The sequence below is a fragment of the Leptodactylus fuscus genome, chromosome 4 (assembly GCF_031893055.1).
Source record: "Leptodactylus fuscus isolate aLepFus1 chromosome 4, aLepFus1.hap2, whole genome shotgun sequence".
Taxonomy (NCBI): Eukaryota; Metazoa; Chordata; class Amphibia; order Anura; family Leptodactylidae; genus Leptodactylus; species Leptodactylus fuscus.
The window spans coordinates 115,503,202-115,521,675 of NC_134268.1; the positions used below are offsets into that span (position 1 = coordinate 115,503,202).

The 18,474-nt window shown below is 39.2% G+C and overlaps 1 protein-coding gene across 1 annotated transcript in view; it reads left to right on the forward strand.

Annotated features, from left to right (window-relative positions):
* The window catches only part of CDH18 (cadherin 18), a 551,467-nt gene that overhangs the window by 214,094 nt on the left and 318,899 nt on the right, over positions 1-18,474 (forward strand). The window contains exon 3 of the mRNA XM_075270978.1: positions 4,447-4,741. Within this exon, the coding sequence (XP_075127079.1) occupies positions 4,447-4,741 (295 nt within the window). The remainder of the gene's footprint in view (positions 1-4,446; positions 4,742-18,474) is intronic.

Here is an 18,474-nt window from a genome sequence, read left to right on the forward strand (position 1 = left end):
GGAGTCCCACACAGTATAATATGCTCCACAGTGAACTCACACAGAATTATATGCTCCACAGTGGCTCATATACAGTTTAAGATGCTACACAGTGGCCACCCACACGGTATAATATGCTCTACAATGGTCTACACACCATATAATATGCTCTCCACAGTGGATCTACACAGTATAAAATGTTTCCAAGAGCCCTCCTAGAGCCGCTTCAGATGAACCTCACAAAATTCAATGAATATTCATTAGGGTCGACCTTCCAATTCATTACTATTATTATACTTTGGCGTCTTCTGAGACACCAGAGTATGATAAGTAGAGGCCCAGGGGAAGTGATTAAAATTAAATACTTATACTTACCTTGCCTCACCTCTGCTGGGCATCTTCACTCTGTCTGGCTCTCTTTAGTATCTTATTTTGTCATCTTTTTCCTGCAACTGAGGTGATGTGCCACAGACATAACTGCCAGGGCCTGTAATTGGGCCTCAGCCATCTAATTAGGGTGTGCTGACGTCATTACACTGGCACGACCCATGTACCCCTCAGGGCCCAGTGGTACTGCAATCGTTACGCCATCGATGACCACACATGTTATGCTCCCTAATACCTGAGAGCAAACCAGCCAACACAGCTTAGTTGAGAAAGAGTTGATCTCAACAAAGTATAGAAAGCTTGCAAAAGGCAAGTATAGATGTTACACGGTTTTCTTATCTGGCAGATGATCTACTGCCTAGTACATCTGCTATGGCTTCTCTGCTATAAATGCATCTGGTGCAAGATTTGGGAGCTGAGGCAAAAAGAACACAACTTAACTGAGTGGAAACAGTTAATATCAGCAATGTGTACGTAGGTAATCCTGGACATAAGTCAGTTTACCATCACTGGCAGAAGTGTCCATGACTTCTCTGCTATAAATCTGCTGCAAGATGTGGCACCAGAGGTAGGATCTAACTCAGCTTAGCTGAGGATTAATAACAGCCGATATCAGCAATGTATGCAAGGTATCACTCATGAAAGTCTTGATAGAAGGATGAATTGTGTACCAAGGAAGGCTGAGTGCTAGTGTCATCTTAGTACAGCTTCGGGAAGAGGGACAGTATATTTTGCGGGGTTCACCTGAAGCGGATCTAGTAGGGCAACCCATAACAAAGTCCAGCTCTGTACACCTTCAGGCAGAAGGACAGGAACCTGGCCCTGTATACGCTCTGAATAAGACCCAACACCATCTTGCTACACCTTCAAGCAGAGGGATAGAAACCCAGTCCTATATGGACCTTGGAACAAGCCAAGTAGAAGCCTGCAGGAGATGCTTTGATGATCTGCATTAACATGCACAGAGGAGCTTTGAGTTTTCCAAACAATGTCATTCACTATGAGGTGCTTTAAATAAAGTACATAGTCATACAATAACCTAAACTTAATGAAAGTGTGTAGACTCTTTGGAACAAAGGACCAGATACTTCATGGTATACAGTCCAGTATACAGACATAGGTTTCAGTGGTGTAACTAAGGTCTTGTGGGCCCCGGTGCAAACTTTTCTCTGGGATGCCCTCCCTAGAGCGAATTCTTGATAGTGGTAGTTACAGGAGCTGCAGCGATATGTCAGATACTTGAAAAGGATACAGCTGTAGTACCCACAATTGCAGTTATGAAGAATATGGTGAGTGAGCCGCACAGCACCCGGCATGTAAACAATACTAGGACAGGATAATATGTTCCAGAGTGGCCCCCAGACAGTATTATATTCTCTGCAGTAGTCCCCACACAGTACTATATGCTCTACAGTGGCCACCACAGAGTATTATATGTTCAAGAGTAGCCCCACAGGGTATTATATGATCATCAGTATCCCACACACAGTATTATATGCCCACAGTGGCCCCCACACAGTTTAACAAGGATTTATACCTTACCTCACCTCTCTTGGGCATCTTTCGACCATCTGGTTGTCTTTCCCATCCTCCTGGTTCTCTCTGGCAACTCAGGTTATTTGCCCCAAATGTCTGCTGGGGTATTATGACCTGGTCTTTGCAGTCTCAGCCTGTTAGGTTCAGACGCGGAGTGTCTGAAAGACATGAATCATCTCATGCACTGCAGGGGAATGTTCATACTGGGCATGTGATTTCTGCGGTAGCACTCATGCATGGATCACGTAATGAATTACATTGTGGGTCGGCGCTTTAGTGTGTCTTTGCCTTTGAAGGGTGTTAAGGGTCAGTGCACACAGAGTTTTTTTGGCGCTGATTTTGAAACCGAATCCACCTCTAAAAAAAGCCTCCCAATCAGCGCCAAAAAACTCTGTTTGCACTGACCCTAAGTCCTCTGCAATGCTGAGAACTCATTACAGGCTGTGGGAGGTTCTGAGTGCTGCCCACTCTGGTTACTGCTGCTCATGACTATTTAAATCCACTTTGCATGCTGTCAGTTGCCGGTCTTAAACTCCAGGTTCTTGTAATGATCTGTCTGCCTGAATCTGCTTCATTCATCTGTGCCTGAATCCTGGCCCTTTCAGCTTACCTTGCTTCCTTCTTTGCTACCATCTTTGTTTTGATAAGTATTAAGCACATATTTCCAAGAATAATATTCCAGGTGCAGTGAACCCTAGTCTTTTACTGCTTGGAAGTTTGGACTTTTTGTATGATTTTTTGTGTGTGATACTAAGTTTTTTTTCCTATCCCTTTGCATAGTGTTAGTTTTCTGTGTTTCATGTTTATTTTCTCCTCTATACTTTTTGTTCTCTCATATTCACCGTCAGTCCAGTCAGACACCTGTAGGGGGCTTTTCTCTGTATCTTACCTTTCCTTCCAAAATATGAAACAGGTGTTTCTGTTTCTCTTGTAGGATAGTTATTTCTCCGTCTGTGTTTGCGCCCTCTCAGGTCAATTAGTCGGGACCACAGCTACTTCTAGTGTGCAAGGCAGGGATTAGGAGTATCACACACAAGTTATTCCAAACTGCTCATTACACTAGTTTTTGTTTTTCTTTTGTGTTTTTCTTACACTCAACTGAGAATTTATCAGTCACTGGCCAGTCCAGAGATCCCCAGATCATAACATGAGGTCTGCGATTGGACCTCATTGGTCACGTGGGTTCACAATGACATCATTATGACCGTTTATCTCATGTGACCACTGGGGCCCAATCACTGGCCCCAGAAGTGAAGCCTGGCATGTGAGACCTCAGTAACTGGAGAGGATGCTGAGCCCAGCACAGGCGAGTCTAAATTTTATTTTTTGATTTTGTGTCACCTTCCCTGGCTGGTATGTATTGAAAAGGGGTCCAGCCTGGCCCCTTTCTATTAACAATAGGTATAGTGGTCGAGGAACCAGGCTTTCCCCAACCACTATCATGATGGTCTGGGGACCCAGCCATTTCCAGCTGGCCCGTAGGCCCCATACCTCTCCAGGCCCTGTCATGGTCGCACCTCTTTCAACCACGATCATTATGCCACTGATAGGTTTTATAGAAAACAAAAATAAAAGTAAATAAAAAGGACTCAAGAGTCAAACCTGGACTCTTCTTATGTACCTGAAGAGACAATAAAATAAAAGTGTGGTGTCTCCAGCCTTAGGTGGTCCACGATTAATAAATTAATTTTAATTAAAGCTTATTAACCTTTCTCTTCTAATTGTACCTAGGGGGATATTAATCTATTTGTGTGCTGTTGAGGTATGAACGGGAAATAAATAAATATATTACACATATTAAAGTTTTCAATTGAAACGCTTAAAGATTGGTGGCAACTGCCAGTTGATCTTTTTAGCTTCAGGAGGCTTAAAGGGTTGTCCAGGATATTTTTTTTTGTCTTAATTAGTCCGTGGGAGGTTATTTATTTATTTTTATTTTTTTACCACCTACAATCTCTGTGGCTGAAGTTAAAGCCAGCTTCCTCTTTCAGCAGCTGCACGATTTCGTACAGCTGCTGAAATTTGCTCAGACATACCATAACATCCTTGCAGAACAAGGCAACCAGCTTCTGGAAATAAAAACCCAATGGACAGTCTGGAAGTGGTTAAAAAACATACTCACCTGTTCTTGGTGCTCCGGAGTCTTTCAGCATGCTCCGGTGTTTTCTTTCGTTGGTTATAAGCTCACCTTGAATGTCCAATTGCCGATGCGGTTTTTTGGGGTGCACGGTACATTCACAAACTCCATACGTGAAGGCAACAGTAGAGAAATCAGAAAAAAATAGTCTGGCAACTCTCGGAAACTCTTCAGAGAGTTGCCAGACAATTTGTCTGATTTCTCTATGTGATCATTGAGGCCAATTAGTGGCCTAAGAAAAAGGACCTGGGACGTCATAGCGAGCGAGAACTGAATACTGAGAGTTTCTCTCTAATAGTGCTGTTTTATAAACACTATCTATGGAATATACTTCATGTGCATAAGATGTTAATGTACTGTATCATTACATACACACTATTGACTCATTATTTCTATTTATTTTTCAGTTGCACTCAAATTCGGACAAAGGTGATGGATCTGTGAGATATATATTAACTGGTGAAGGAGCTGGGACAATATTTGTCATTGATGACACAACAGGGGACATTCATGCAACAAAAAGTCTAGACCGTGAACAAAAGTCACATTATGTTCTTCATGCACAAGCTATTGACAGAAGAACTGAGAAGCCTCTTGAACCAGAATCTGAATTTATTATTAAAGTTCAAGATATCAATGACAATGCACCGGAATTTCCTGATGGACCTTATGTTGTTACAGTTCCAGAAATGTCTGACATTGGTAAGCAACATGTTTGTTAATTGTTCTTATAGTTTTAGTCTATCAACAATTAAGTACGGCATACACAACACAGTGTACTTTGCCTAATAGCTTTGCTTTGCCTTTTCAATGGAAATTGTTGTGTAAATATAGTAGTCTTTAACTTGAATCTAATGACACTGCAGTACGCTTTGCTTTATTTGTATGTGATCATATTATTCTTCTAAGGATAGGTTCAAACTAGCGTTTGGTCTTAATTGGGAGTTTCCATCCCCCATTCCGCAAGCAGCACTTTTCTCTCCGCATTTGTTGGGAGGAAATTGGGTGGGTAACTGCTTTTAAAGTGGATTAAGTTTCTGTTCTGCATGTTCCCAAGTAGACCCGAAGAATGAAAGTTGAAAACTAGTGTGAACCTAGTGTAATTTGGAAAAATGAGAAACAACATGCATTTAGTTTGGGACATTTGGCCGAAATAGACAGTTTTGCTGACATATTCTTAGCAGTACATTTCTACCCGCAATATCATCCTCTCCATTAATTACCCTCTACGCATTTACAGTTATAACATTAAGACCCCTTGTTTTTTATGTATCTCCTTTTTAAACCTCAAAGCAGCAAATTTCTTCCTTTGGTAGCTATTGATCTAACCACTACATATCTGGAACACCCAACATTTTGTAGATAATCTAACACAGTCTAGCCGTCACATTTTGGCCCTTGTCAAAATCATTGGATTATTCCATTTATCCATTTTTCCTTCTTATAACACATTATCTTTGAGAACTGACTGCTATCTTTCTATATACCCCGCTTGAAATGTGCTTTTTCCATTCAATTTACTTAGTGTATCCATGATTTTCATGTTATGGCTGATCAGTGTACGCTATGTACAGTATATATGGAATAGTTTCTTGAAGTTTTCTTAAGTTAACTAGAATCAAGAAGAAACAGCTATTTAGAAATGTTTCACCATATAAAACATGGTTCCTTGTTTTAATAACACATGCACTCAAACAGAATAATAGTCAAATTATTATTTCAGGTTTGTATTTCATCCACTTTATATTCTAGATAGATTATGTTCATTCCATGCCATTTGTTCTCAAAACTGTAGAATACCGTATTTGAAATGCATAGTATGCCATTACCAATGATGAGAGCTAAAGCCATGCCAGACAATATAAATTCAGTACTTTGATGAATAAAATTTGCATATTTATTTGACAGTAGAAATAATGTGGAATAGACTTGATATTTCTTTATGTTCTGCTGGTGGTAGAATTAAAGCACCAAAAATATAAACAGAAAATTATTCCGAACCTTCTCTCTGCTTTATGGGTCAGGGTAGGACGTATGATATATGCTGTGATCTTCTTCTGTTTAATCTGTCTTCACAGAAATATGTCACAAGGAATGCATCACAGATAACAAGCACAGTTGGTCACATGTAGTAATATGTCTTATCCTTTAGCAAATATCAGCATAAATTTTCTCGAATTCGTGCAAGCAAAAAGCAGTCAGTATAGTATCGTATGTGGCAATAAACACTCATCATACGTACCAGTCCTTTACATTCATTATCAGATGAAATTAGTTTGACAAATGTAACTAATAACAGATAATCCATTGAAGTTACTGATAAGATAGAATAAATCTCAATGTATTGAATGGTGTATGTTTTCATGAAAAATGTCTCATTATTGAGCTGTCTTCCGATATTTATCTCAACCCTCAGCATTTTAAAATGAGTTTTCAATAAATTGATGTTTTAAAATGTGTTGTCAGCAAAGTTACAATGTGAATATTGGAAGGGTAAGGTTAGACAGATGTGTTTGTCCTATTATCTAGCTATCATATACCAACTGGGCTGCTCCATGCTGTCATGGAATTATAAGGCCCCGTGTTGCAGAAAAGCAGCTTTTTTGTTGTTTTCCAACATAGGAGTACCCACGAAAGGAATGGGAATGATAAAGACACTTATGCTTCTTTCTTCTACTCAATCCACTCCTGGCTTTGGCTCTAAAATAACAAAGCAAAATCAGCAACAAAAAAAGCAGTTTTTCTGCAATATGGGGCCTTCGCCTTTTCCTCTCATCTTCTAAAAAAAAGCTTTTTAGGTCTTTTACAATCAATAAAATAAGCAGTAACTAAGATCATTACAAATACTGTATAACATTCATGTGCAATACAATTATTTAAATCCTTACAGAGATCACTTCTTCGCTATACTGATTTTGTTCAGTGGTTAACATTATGATTTATGAATTTCCACTTCTATTTTTCCAAGTTCACAACTGGATACGTTTTCCATTTTTATTGTAAATGTGGTTTGTAAGTGCTATAACATCATATTGTTTGGATTAGTCAAATGATTTTTATCTTTTTTTTTTTGTCAGTAAATAGGAGGTTTTTTTTATGTTTTTTTCATGATTTTTTCCTTTATATTAATATCTGAGAAGATGTAAACAAAAAAGGAGTATCATCTTCCCTGCATTATACAAGAGTCTGTATTCCTGTGCTTCAGTGAGAAAGAGTGTACAGCGCTCAGATATTGATAGTGAAACAAATGAAAGAATAAAGAAGCTCAGGATTTCAAATAAAGGGGTCAAAATTTGTTCAATGTGTATTAATGATACAAATGCTACAAGAAAATCAACACGTTCCAAAGTTTAGTTAAGCTTCAATGTCTAACTTTTATTTTTTAAATGTAGATTGTGAGCCCCACACAGAGCTCACAATGTACATTTTTTCCCTATCAGTATGTCTTTTTGGAATATGGGATGGAAATCCATGCAAACACGGGGAGAACATACAAACTCCTTGCAGATGGTTTTCTGCCCTTGGTGGGATTTGAACACCAGGACTCCAGCGCTGCAAGGCTGCAGTGCTAACCACTGAGCCACCGTGTGGCCCCATATTAATGTCTAACTTTTATGCTGATCTGTTACCTATTGATATATGTAGTCCATTGGCCTATAGTGGTACTTAAAAAAGATTATAATGGGGAGTGTCACTAGCCACGACCCTAAGTGGATGTGCGTTCATCAACTCTGCTGTTGGATGCCTTAAGGTATCACATACATAGAGGAGGCTACAGCTATTCCAGAGTCCCAGGTAACCTTGGGGACATGGTGTGTGGAGTGGGGCACTATAATAATGATAATAATAATAACTTTAATTATATAGTGCCAACATATTCTGTAGAACTTTACAAATCAGAGGACACATGAACAGACAATATGAGACATTGCAATGTGACAAAGAAATAAACAAATCAAACAGTAGGAGTGAGGGCCCTGCTCACAAGACCTTACATTCTGTGAGGAGATAGGGGGACACAAGAGGTCAGAGGGCTTGTTTGCTATAATGGTCCAGCCATCTTTTGATAGAAAAGGTTATGTAATTAAAGGTCTATGAATGTGTCACCAGACAGTATCAATGAAAAAACAGATACTAAGGTGTGCAGTGCAGTGCAAAGTGTGCAGTGTAACTTCTAGACTGAGAGGACAGGATCTGTGGAACAGAGGAGGAAGGATAAAAAGTGTTATTGTTCTACACTTCCGCACTCTACACTGTGATCAGGTGACGTGATAACTTGTCGGAGATCCCTTGCAATGTTGCTCATTGTTCCTCCATTGAAGCCTACTTTCCCAGGTGAAGCAGAGACCTTACTTACACTCCAGATTGAAACTGGAAATGCTGTGACTGGCCATGATTCCTCAAAGCTGCCCTCCATCATCAATCCAGTAGCACTTTCTCAGCTCTACAAGGGTTCCCAAACCCCTTCCCCTGTCCTGGCATCCTCTTGGACCTATTGTATCTGCTTCTGGGAAGAGCAGAAGGACTCACATTTTCCTGGGTCCCATCACAAACTGTGCACCAGGCCTGCTTTTCAATTCCCTACCAAAGCTTCAACATTTCTTCACATTTTTTGCTTACCCGCTGCTCCTCTGATATGGTTAAGCCATGAACTAGGCTTTCTAATCTTGTATTACACTACTGCCTGCATGGACTAAACTGCTGGTTAATTATTTGATGTTCTACTCTAGAGCTCCTAGGAATAAACAATGCAATAACCAATTATGATATCGATGCCTGGCTAGTGCATCAGCAACAAAACCCACAATTACTATCCATTAAGGTCCCATTTGATTTTTGCCCACTTTCTATCAACTGGGTCATGATGACTGACTAACGGAAGTGTAAAAGTAAACACACAGACATACCTCACCGTGACATCCATGCAGAATTATTCCAGATGCCGTGTCCTTCTAGTATGGCTGATAACAGATCCCCGAGTGGTAGCACTAAATCTTTGACTGCTTCTGAGCAAGAACTCCCACCTGATAATGGGGCAGCTACTAAGGATCCTACTATTTTCTTTCCAAGAATTAAACAGATACAATAATTAAACAGCTGTTGCTTTTTTTCAACAAAGCTGTATAAAGCAGTTGCAGATTTTGCAAAACCGATGCACAAATTAGACACGAGAGTCTCTGAGGTCTAAAATAGAATGGATGAAATAGCTGATGCCCTTCAGGAGGACCAAAAACATCTTGATGATCATGCATAACAGTTTGAGGCTTTGGATCTAAAACTGGAAGATATAGAAAACAAGTCCAGGAGGATAAACATAAGAAAATAATGTTATCCAGAGTCCATCATTGAATTTAAAGACATAGTACTAACCCTGTATTAGGCTTCCTCAAGCTGACCCCTTATTACAAAGAATGAACCATATACAGAGAGCTGTTGGGTACCCCAAAAATCCTAATATTCCTAGAAATATCATCTTGGCATTGGCACAGAATCTGCAGCCTTTACTAGGCATGGCTCTTTTGGTTCAACTCTGTGCCACCTTAGCACCAGCTACTTTGGACAATTGTGGAGCCAGAAATCACAAATAAGATACCTATGGGGACCTGTTGGCACCTGTTCTTTCAATGACAAGGAATATCTCATCAGCTTCCTGAAAGAGGGGTATGACATCATAAAGTGAAAAGGAATCCCAGTTGACAACATGAAAAGGCCAGGCCCATCTCCTTATAGACCACACCATATCTGGCAAACCAAGTGAAAAGAAAGCACTGACAGCAGCTCAGCCTCATAGACCACCTGACTCGCATTTTCTACTTGATGAGCCGGTAGTCTCCTTTGCCAAGGGTCCCTCAGGTATGGGTATTACTGATTACATATAATGCTGTTACACACTGCTGATGGGTCACGTAATGGAATCTTTGAGATATTATGAATACATTTGAGCAAGTACTCCACCTGTATGCAGTGCCTTCCTGCCCAGTTCTTTGTGCTGATCTTTGTTGACTGCTACTGTTCTACTTGTTTTCACTATATTTGAAAGGTATTCAGATTCATGTTCCTCCCAGGTTGTAGGTTTATGTGGTTTGTTGCATGTAATTTCTCCTTACTATGCACTGCCTAATATTTGTATTACTTGAGTTATCCATCATTCTTGTTGGTTCTTTACAATATCTTGACTTCTTTTTCTAACCTGCTTCCCTGGATACTTGTACATACCCACTTTGGGGTTCCCTTTTTTTCATCTGTTTCTAAAGACATCCAATTATTTTCCTGGTTGCTGATCTTTTATCTCCTATAATGTAAGGGGTTTCAATTCCCCACATAAAAGATGCAAGGCTTTTCTACAGTATATATTGATCTCAAAATGAATGCATCCATATCTGAGATTTTACATTGTGATGTCCCTCTATAGTATTAGCTGCCATTGTAATCCCTGAGATGAGTAGCCTTGACCCCAGTTCTTCCCTTAGGAAATGTTATTTATTGTTTTTCTCCTTTGTCTTTGTTATTGATTTGTACTATGACGTACCTGGTTATTGTATACCTTTTGATTTTTACCTATTTCATTCAATAAATACCTTTGAAACTAACACTAGATCACTCCTGTGTTCAGGTTTCCATTCTTCGAGTCCGCTTGGGGACCCAAAAAACAGAAACCCTTACCACTTAAAAAGTGGTTAACCGCGGAAACCCTATAGACTATAATAGGGTCCAACGGGTTTCCGCACAGAGATAAAAATCCTGTAGTGTATTTGGGGACGGAAACCTCAAACGTAGACCAGGCGTAAGTATGAACCTAGCATAAAGAATACTATGATTACAATGTCTATTTGATATCTGTGTTCACATGGTAGCCTAGTATAAATTCAGATGTTTTAATATAACAATATCTAGCCATTATGTATGCATCAATATATTAAAGTATTATACTATAACCTGACAGAGATCAGGTAGTGTTGTCATGAGAATCTCATTTCAGCTTGCAGGTATGTAACTTGTAAATGGTTAACTTTTAAAAAGTAACATACAGTACAAGTATTAAAAACAAATTCCATGTTTTTCACATTAAAGGACTTTTTAATGTTCTTCGAGTAGATCTCCTTCAAACATAATTAATTACAATGATAAAGGTAGTATAGCCTGCTTACAAATGAATACCATACTTAGATAAAGAATGACATGCCTCACACCCATACCACTCATGTACTATAAGTGCTCTTTTAATATGGGTTTACAGAGGAACAGGGACACATGTTGACAGGGACACGTGTTTTGCGTGATCTGCAGTTTTGCCTGTCAACTTATAATTTATTGATACCATATTCTTCATATGGTTAATGATTGGATTTTATAATTCTTTCTCTGTGTTTCCAAATTTTTTTTGTATACAGTACACAAATCCATGTAGATTGGTAGATAATGTACACAATGTATATGGTATTTGTACTTTGAATGGATCCCAATTAGTTGATTTTAGAATGGAGATGAATTTGATTGTAATTGTTGATAACAAACTAAATTATAAAATGCAAAAAAAAAGTCTGTTGCATCTAAAACGGCATGTTGAGTTAGTAAAGGTATGGGTTCTAAAAAGTAAAGTATTATTTTACCCCTTTATAAGATTCTGATGTAGCTACATTTTAAGCATGCGGTCTAGTTTTGGACATGTTAATCTGTAAAAATGTAATTTTTAATATATTGTCATCCAGTTTAAAAAACTGTTACCAAATATCTAAATGATAAATCAGCCAAGACGGTCAAGTGTGAACTCTAGGAGCCTCAATATTCAGGCCACTATATCGTATGCAAGTAAAAGGTGCATGTGATGCTGAGAGACTCCCAATTATGTATTTTACAGTTATGTATTTTCCTTGGTGAGTTATCACTTGTTCAAGCTTCTTATACACAGAGTGGTGTTTATGTCTGTTAACAAAACCTGTTTAGCTTCAGGAATGTGGGATGTCTGCTCTGTAATCAAAGCCCTTTGTTGTTCCATGCCTAGCCCCATTTGCATATGTGTGCTAAAGTCATTACCACAGCAGGTGCATATCCTGGAGTGGTGTAGTGAAAGAACTCTGAATACACAAACCTCAAACTTGTTGCCTTTAACCACATAAGGACCGCCATACGTAAAATTACGGCCTGCGGTCCTGGTACCTAAAAACTGGACTATTGCTGAAATCCATCCGGTCTTTAGGTGCCTCCTTGGCAGGGGGTTGGTGTGCGGGGGGGCAGAGGTAAAGTGTTACTAACACCTAACCCCCCCCCCCTTAATAACGTCCAGTCGGAACTGAGTCCGACTGGACGTTTTAACCCTTTCGATCAGGTGTTCAAGGCGGGATCAAACGCTCCAAGTCCAAACTCAATAGTGTTTGGAGGATGGGGAAGGTCCAGACCCTGCTGCCAAGAAAGGGAATTGGGGTGTCATTCTTGGTTTCTACACAATGGGGATCTTGCTATAAACTCCATCATACCTCTCTACAGTCCTCTGACGAGGAAATATGAAGATACATGGTTATTTGGTTTCATGGATGGTAGGTCGGACCTTCCCCTAATAACATCACTCAGAAAGAAACCTGGGAGTAGATTTGGGAGAGTTAAATGGTCCCACCTGAGGAGATAGTTCTGATCCTGGGAACCATGTGAGCAGATTGAAGCTTCTTCCTGACTTAAGCATGCACCATGATGCCTAGGAGGCAGGCTTCAGAGACACGTTTTGGTATTGTTTCCTTTCTATCTTTCATCCCTATTTTATTTTATGTATTGTATTGTATTGTCCTTTTGTCTGTATTTGCTTCTCATCCACTGATATGTATTTCTGTATATTTAAGTGGCTAGTACCGACCCACTTGGGTTAATAAATATATAAAATTTATAAAGCTCATTTTGTATTATCCTATAAATCCAGGCACACTCATGGGGGTGAGTGAAAAGTAAGAAAGAAGGGTTATTGCTAGGTGTGCTAAGCGGCTTTAGTAAGGTGATACCCTTCACAGTGCACAAGTACTGATTTTCAGGCATGCAGATATTAATTTATCACCCTTTTCCCCATGAGCATTCTGCATACTTTCACATTAAGCAGATCTTTAATTTTATAACACAGTTCAGTAAGGTTTTAAGATTCTGCAGCAACTTTAGCGTGTTAGTGCAAATTCTCCAGAACAGAAATTTTGGAAAAAGAGGAATCCAGTTTTGCTGATCTTTGTTTCATGATCTTAGAGCAGGTGGAAATAATTTCACCTCCTGTGGACAGATTTATGCGCCACCCAGATTTTGGCCCAGGAGATGTCGGGTATGGCATTTTCTCTAAAGTAGTACACTATTTTGATATATGAGCAAGTGGGTTGGGTCACTAGGGATGGTTTCATTCAATCTCAAACAACCATCTCCTCTTAGCACATCTTGCAGTATAAGTTTAGTATGGAGACTGCATGGCCGAAATGGATTATGGGTCCAATGCTACAAACATGTCTCAAATAAGAAACTGCCCTATGAAGGGGGCAACTGAATGACTGAGAAAAGAACATAACATAAATGCATTTCAAGTTGTGGGGGAGAATAAGTGCAAGGAGTTGGGAGGGTAATGAACATGAATTAACTTTGGCCAGCAAAACTTCCAACCAGCCAGAACACCCTAAAGCATGGTATTAACAGAAGAAGAGTAATCGAACCACTCATATCAGTCACAATAAATATAAGCATAACTTAGCTAAAGTCAACCAGGACACATAAAGAAAAAAGAACAACATGTAGGCTAAGAGCACAATGAAGTGTTTACTCCAACCATGGAACAGTAAGCAGAAATCAGAGTGGTACAGTACACTGTAAAGTGCTGCATCAGCTGTCAGATGAGACCACTTTATGGACCATTTTTGTACAGATGATCCAGTGGGCAGAAGACTCTTTCCTTTGCCAGCATGGTGGTGGCAATATCTTGGAAGATTTAATCAGAGCCTTTTTATACAGTAGATCGCCATGATGTCAATCAGCTTTGAGCAAAGCAGTAGGCCACATATGCCAGGAGACCACCCCCAGATGTTCATTAAGGTGAGGCCTAGGTCTTATGGCCCTGTGGCCCTTTCGATTTTGATGGCATTAGGCCGGTATGCTCCAGCAGGGCTGCAAAGATCTGCAGCTTTGGGAATTGTCTCATTTTAGGCAGCCTCCAGAGTTTTTCCCTTCTGCTTCTAAGTTCCTAATCTTTAATTTTCAGGAAGATCATGTTGAAGTGATCTATTTGGGTAAGTAAGCATTCTCTAACCTTTTTGCAGAAGATTGTTAGACTTCTGTGGACATGGGATCCGATCTGGCAGAGATCTGTTTTAATATCTGTGGGCTCTTTGGCTGTTTGGGCAAAGGTTTTGTACAGGGTGCTTTTGATAAATCCTATAGACAATGGGGCAGCACCCACACTGTCTGCATATGTTTTCTTCCTGTGCAAGCTCAGCCTGCCGCTCCAGTGCTATCTTGCTTTTTATGAGTAAAGAAAGATGCAGTCTTCTTAAGAAGGAATTTGTCAAGGTCTACTTGTGTTTTAGCTTTTTTAGGGATACTTCTTGAGCCAATCTTTAGCTATTTTGACCATTTTGTTGGCATATTCAGCGATTTAAAAGGAATTCTGACTGTTCATGTGGGAGCTTCAAGCTAAGCCACCTTCACAGCCTGTGGTTAAGCACCGATTCCCCCCCCCCCTCCTTCCCCCCAAGACAATTATTTAATGATTTAAGTTAAATCAAATTATTTTGACAAGATTCTCCTAGTTTTTTGTGTTTGGAAAGTCAAATTAATATTGTCTTATGGAGATTTTGTTACGAAGACAGTTTAGCAAAACTAAATGTATTTAATGAAAGAGTTGGAAATTTGCTATATACAAGATTTTAGTTTTCTGACAGAGAACAGAGAAGCATTATACTACTGTTAGAAAACATGTAAACCAAGGGACTTGGTAATAAATGAAAGAGGACTAAGAAACAGTTAAATATCTTGTCTTGTCTTGAGAAACACAACATGAGTTACTGGTATTGATGTAGCATGCTGATCCAGGGATCTGTCTGAATGGTTGTGAAAGAATTTTTTAAACTTGTTAAATTGGGTCTCTTCTTTCATGCATGTTTTCGCCTTCTTAGGAACAACTGGAGTTTATCAGTATAATTGGTTAAACTTGATAAATCTATGTCTTTTATCAACCCAATAACTACTGTACCGTAGAGTATGTAGCTACAGCTAAGAAGATTGTCTATATGTACACTGTATAGTATCTACTGACTTCTATAGAGAAATTGAGATCCAAAAATATTTGCTTCTGACATATGTAGATATCTATTTTAGAATTTAGAATTTCTGAACAGTTTCAATTGAGGTTGATATGCAACATAAAGGTCTATGTATCGTCCCTGCCTTAGGCCTCATGCACAATACCGTATAATTTAGTTATGTATTTACTCATTTATGTATTTACTATATGATATATTTTGTAACCAAACTCTTCAGTATGACACGTTTGCATTAATATGGTAAGTTTGACAGCGTTGTAATGTATTTTGGTTTACTTATGCTTTTATTATTTTGTATTTAAATAAAACAATGACTGTGAATTATGAACAGAAAGAATTCTGACAAATTATACTTAAAAATTTTTATTCAAAGAAATTATGTTTTTGTTAGGTGAGAAAATGCTTTTAATAACATCTGATTAAAATGACGAGTTTTTTTTTTTTTTTTTTTAAATCATATCTTCATTTATACGATATGTTTTGCAAAGTCAATGCCACAAACCTTATTTGGTTCGGATGACTGCTCTTAGACCTCTTAACTGGAATTTTGGACCACTTTTCTATTGCAAACTGCTCCAAGTGTCTCATAATTTAAAGGTTTTCTTCTCTCAAAAGCAATTCTAAGATCTCTCCACCAGTGTTCAAGGGGATTTAGATCCGGTCTCACTGCTGGCCACTTCAGAACTCTCCAATGCTTTGTTTTTATCTATTTCTGGGTGCTTTTTGAATTATGTTTGGGCTCATTGTCATTCTGGAAGTCCTAGGACGCAAACATTGAGATATTAAGTCCTTTGGTAATCTTCAGATTTCTTGATGCCTTGCACAAAGTCAAGGCACCCACTGCCAGAGACAGCAAAACAACCCCAAAACATATTTGAACCTCCACCATATTTGACTGTTGGTTCTGTGTTCTTTTCTTTGTAGACCTTCTTCAATTTTTGGTAAACATTAGAATCATGTGCTTTACCAAAAAGGTCTATCTTCATCTCATCTGTCCATTTCCCCAAAAGCATTTTGGCTAATTTATGTACATTTTGGCAAACTGCAGTCTAGCTTTTTTATTTCTCTGTGTCAACAGTGGGATTTTCCTTGGTCTCCTGCCATACCGTTTCATTTCATTTAAATATTGATGGATGGACAGCTTGAATTTCTTGATTAAGTCTGTTTATTCAGATCTGGACTATACTGCATTGCAACCTTTCAGCAATTTTTTTTTTTCCATCCACGTCCAGGGATATTAGCTACAGTGCCATGGGTTGTTAACTTCTAGATTATGTTGCACACTGTGGACATAGGAACATCAAGATCTCTGGAGATGGAGTTGTAAATTTGAATTTATATTTTTCCACAATTTTGGTTCTCAAGTCCTCAGACAGTTTTCTTCTCCCTTTTCTGTTCTCCATACAAAGATTAAGTCAACTTCTCTCCTTTTTATCTGGTTTCAGGTATGATTTTTTATATTGCCCACACCAGTTACTTGCCACAGGTGAGCGTGAATGGGAAAGTATGTACAATTTTCCTTTTTTTTTTCTCAGTTTTTTATTAGTTGTTCCAATATGTACCAAGGCAATAAACATGTGTATAACCTAACATATGTAATTTCAATAATTTTCTGGGAGAAATAATTTTCTGGAAAAAACTCAGGAGTGCCAATACTTACGGCCATGACTGTAGTCATGTAGTGCTATCTATTGCAATAATACAATAAGCAGGAGCCGATTAACCCCTTCCCAATACCCGCTGTACTATTATAGTGGATGGTCGGTATTTAAACATATCTTGAGCTGAGTACCACTGCCACTGGCTTTTTGCTTTATTATATAAGATCCATGACCACATGGGTGCCACCATTTTGATGGGCAAGTGATCCACTACTATGACAGCCAGGAGGATATTGAAGGCTCCCAGGCTTATCTGGCATTAATTTGTTTCACAGACTACTTTATGCAGCCATATAAATTATGGTATTTTGCAATTCATTGCAATGCATTTTTCTATACAGTGAACTCTATTGTGGGGGGAAAAAAACGTGACGAACCACCCTTCAACAAAATAGCATAACTAAGTACACCTAGCCTTGCAAAAAAAAAAAAAAAAAAAAAAATGAAGACACCATATACATCCCAATGGAAATGAATATGGAGACTTGAAAAAAAAAAAAAAAAAAAAACCTACCGTATTTTTCAGACTATAAGACGCACTTTTTTTCCCCCAAATTTGGAGGGAAAAGAAGGGTGCGTCTTATAGGCCGAATGTGACGCCTGGCATCCGCTGTAATAGAGAGGTGGAAGCCGGCAAGTGATAGACGCCATTACAGGTGCCGGGGCCTGCGACATCGCTGCGCTCCTCTGCCCTGCATGAAGCCAGCAGCGGGAGGAGTGATGCTGCTATTCCGCTCCTCCGTCCCCCCGCCGCTGGCTTCATGCAGGGCAGGGCAGCGATGTCTCAGGCCCCGGCGTCTATCCCTCCCCGGCATCCGCCTCTCTAGTACAGCGGATGCCGGGTCAGTATCAGCGGCCCCTTCTCCCCCGGGGCCGGTCCCCACCGGCCCCGTACCTGTAAAGTTGCAGGCTGGCTCCTGCCTAATGAGGCTCCCAGGCCTGTCACTGCTATATATTAGTATTGCGGCTGGTAATACTAATAGACAGAATGGCCCATAGACGGCAATACAGTTGTATTGTCGTCTATGGGACTTGCAATCAAGTGACCGCAGGCTCAAGCCCCCGGGGGGGAATAAAATAGTAAAAAAAAAAACCTTTAAAAATATATAATAAAATTATGAAATAAATAAAAGTTCTAAATCACCTCCTGTCCCTAGAATATATATATATAAAAGTAGAAAATCATATATCATAAACCACCGGGTTTTTTTTCAATAAAAGGTGATCTAAGCAATAGATATTCCCCAAAATGGTATAACTAAAAAGTACTTCTGGACCCGCAAAAAAAAACTCTCTATGCATCCCCGTACAGCTGCAGGGTCACCTGTCAATGTGGCCTTGCAGCTGTTGCAAAACTACAACTCCCATATATTAAATATTTTACCAGTTTTTGCTTCAAAATTTTTTTTCCCTATTTTCCTCCTCTAAAACCTAGGTGCATCTTATAGTCTGAAAAATACGGTATATAAATTTGGTATCCCCGTTATAGTACCATAACATC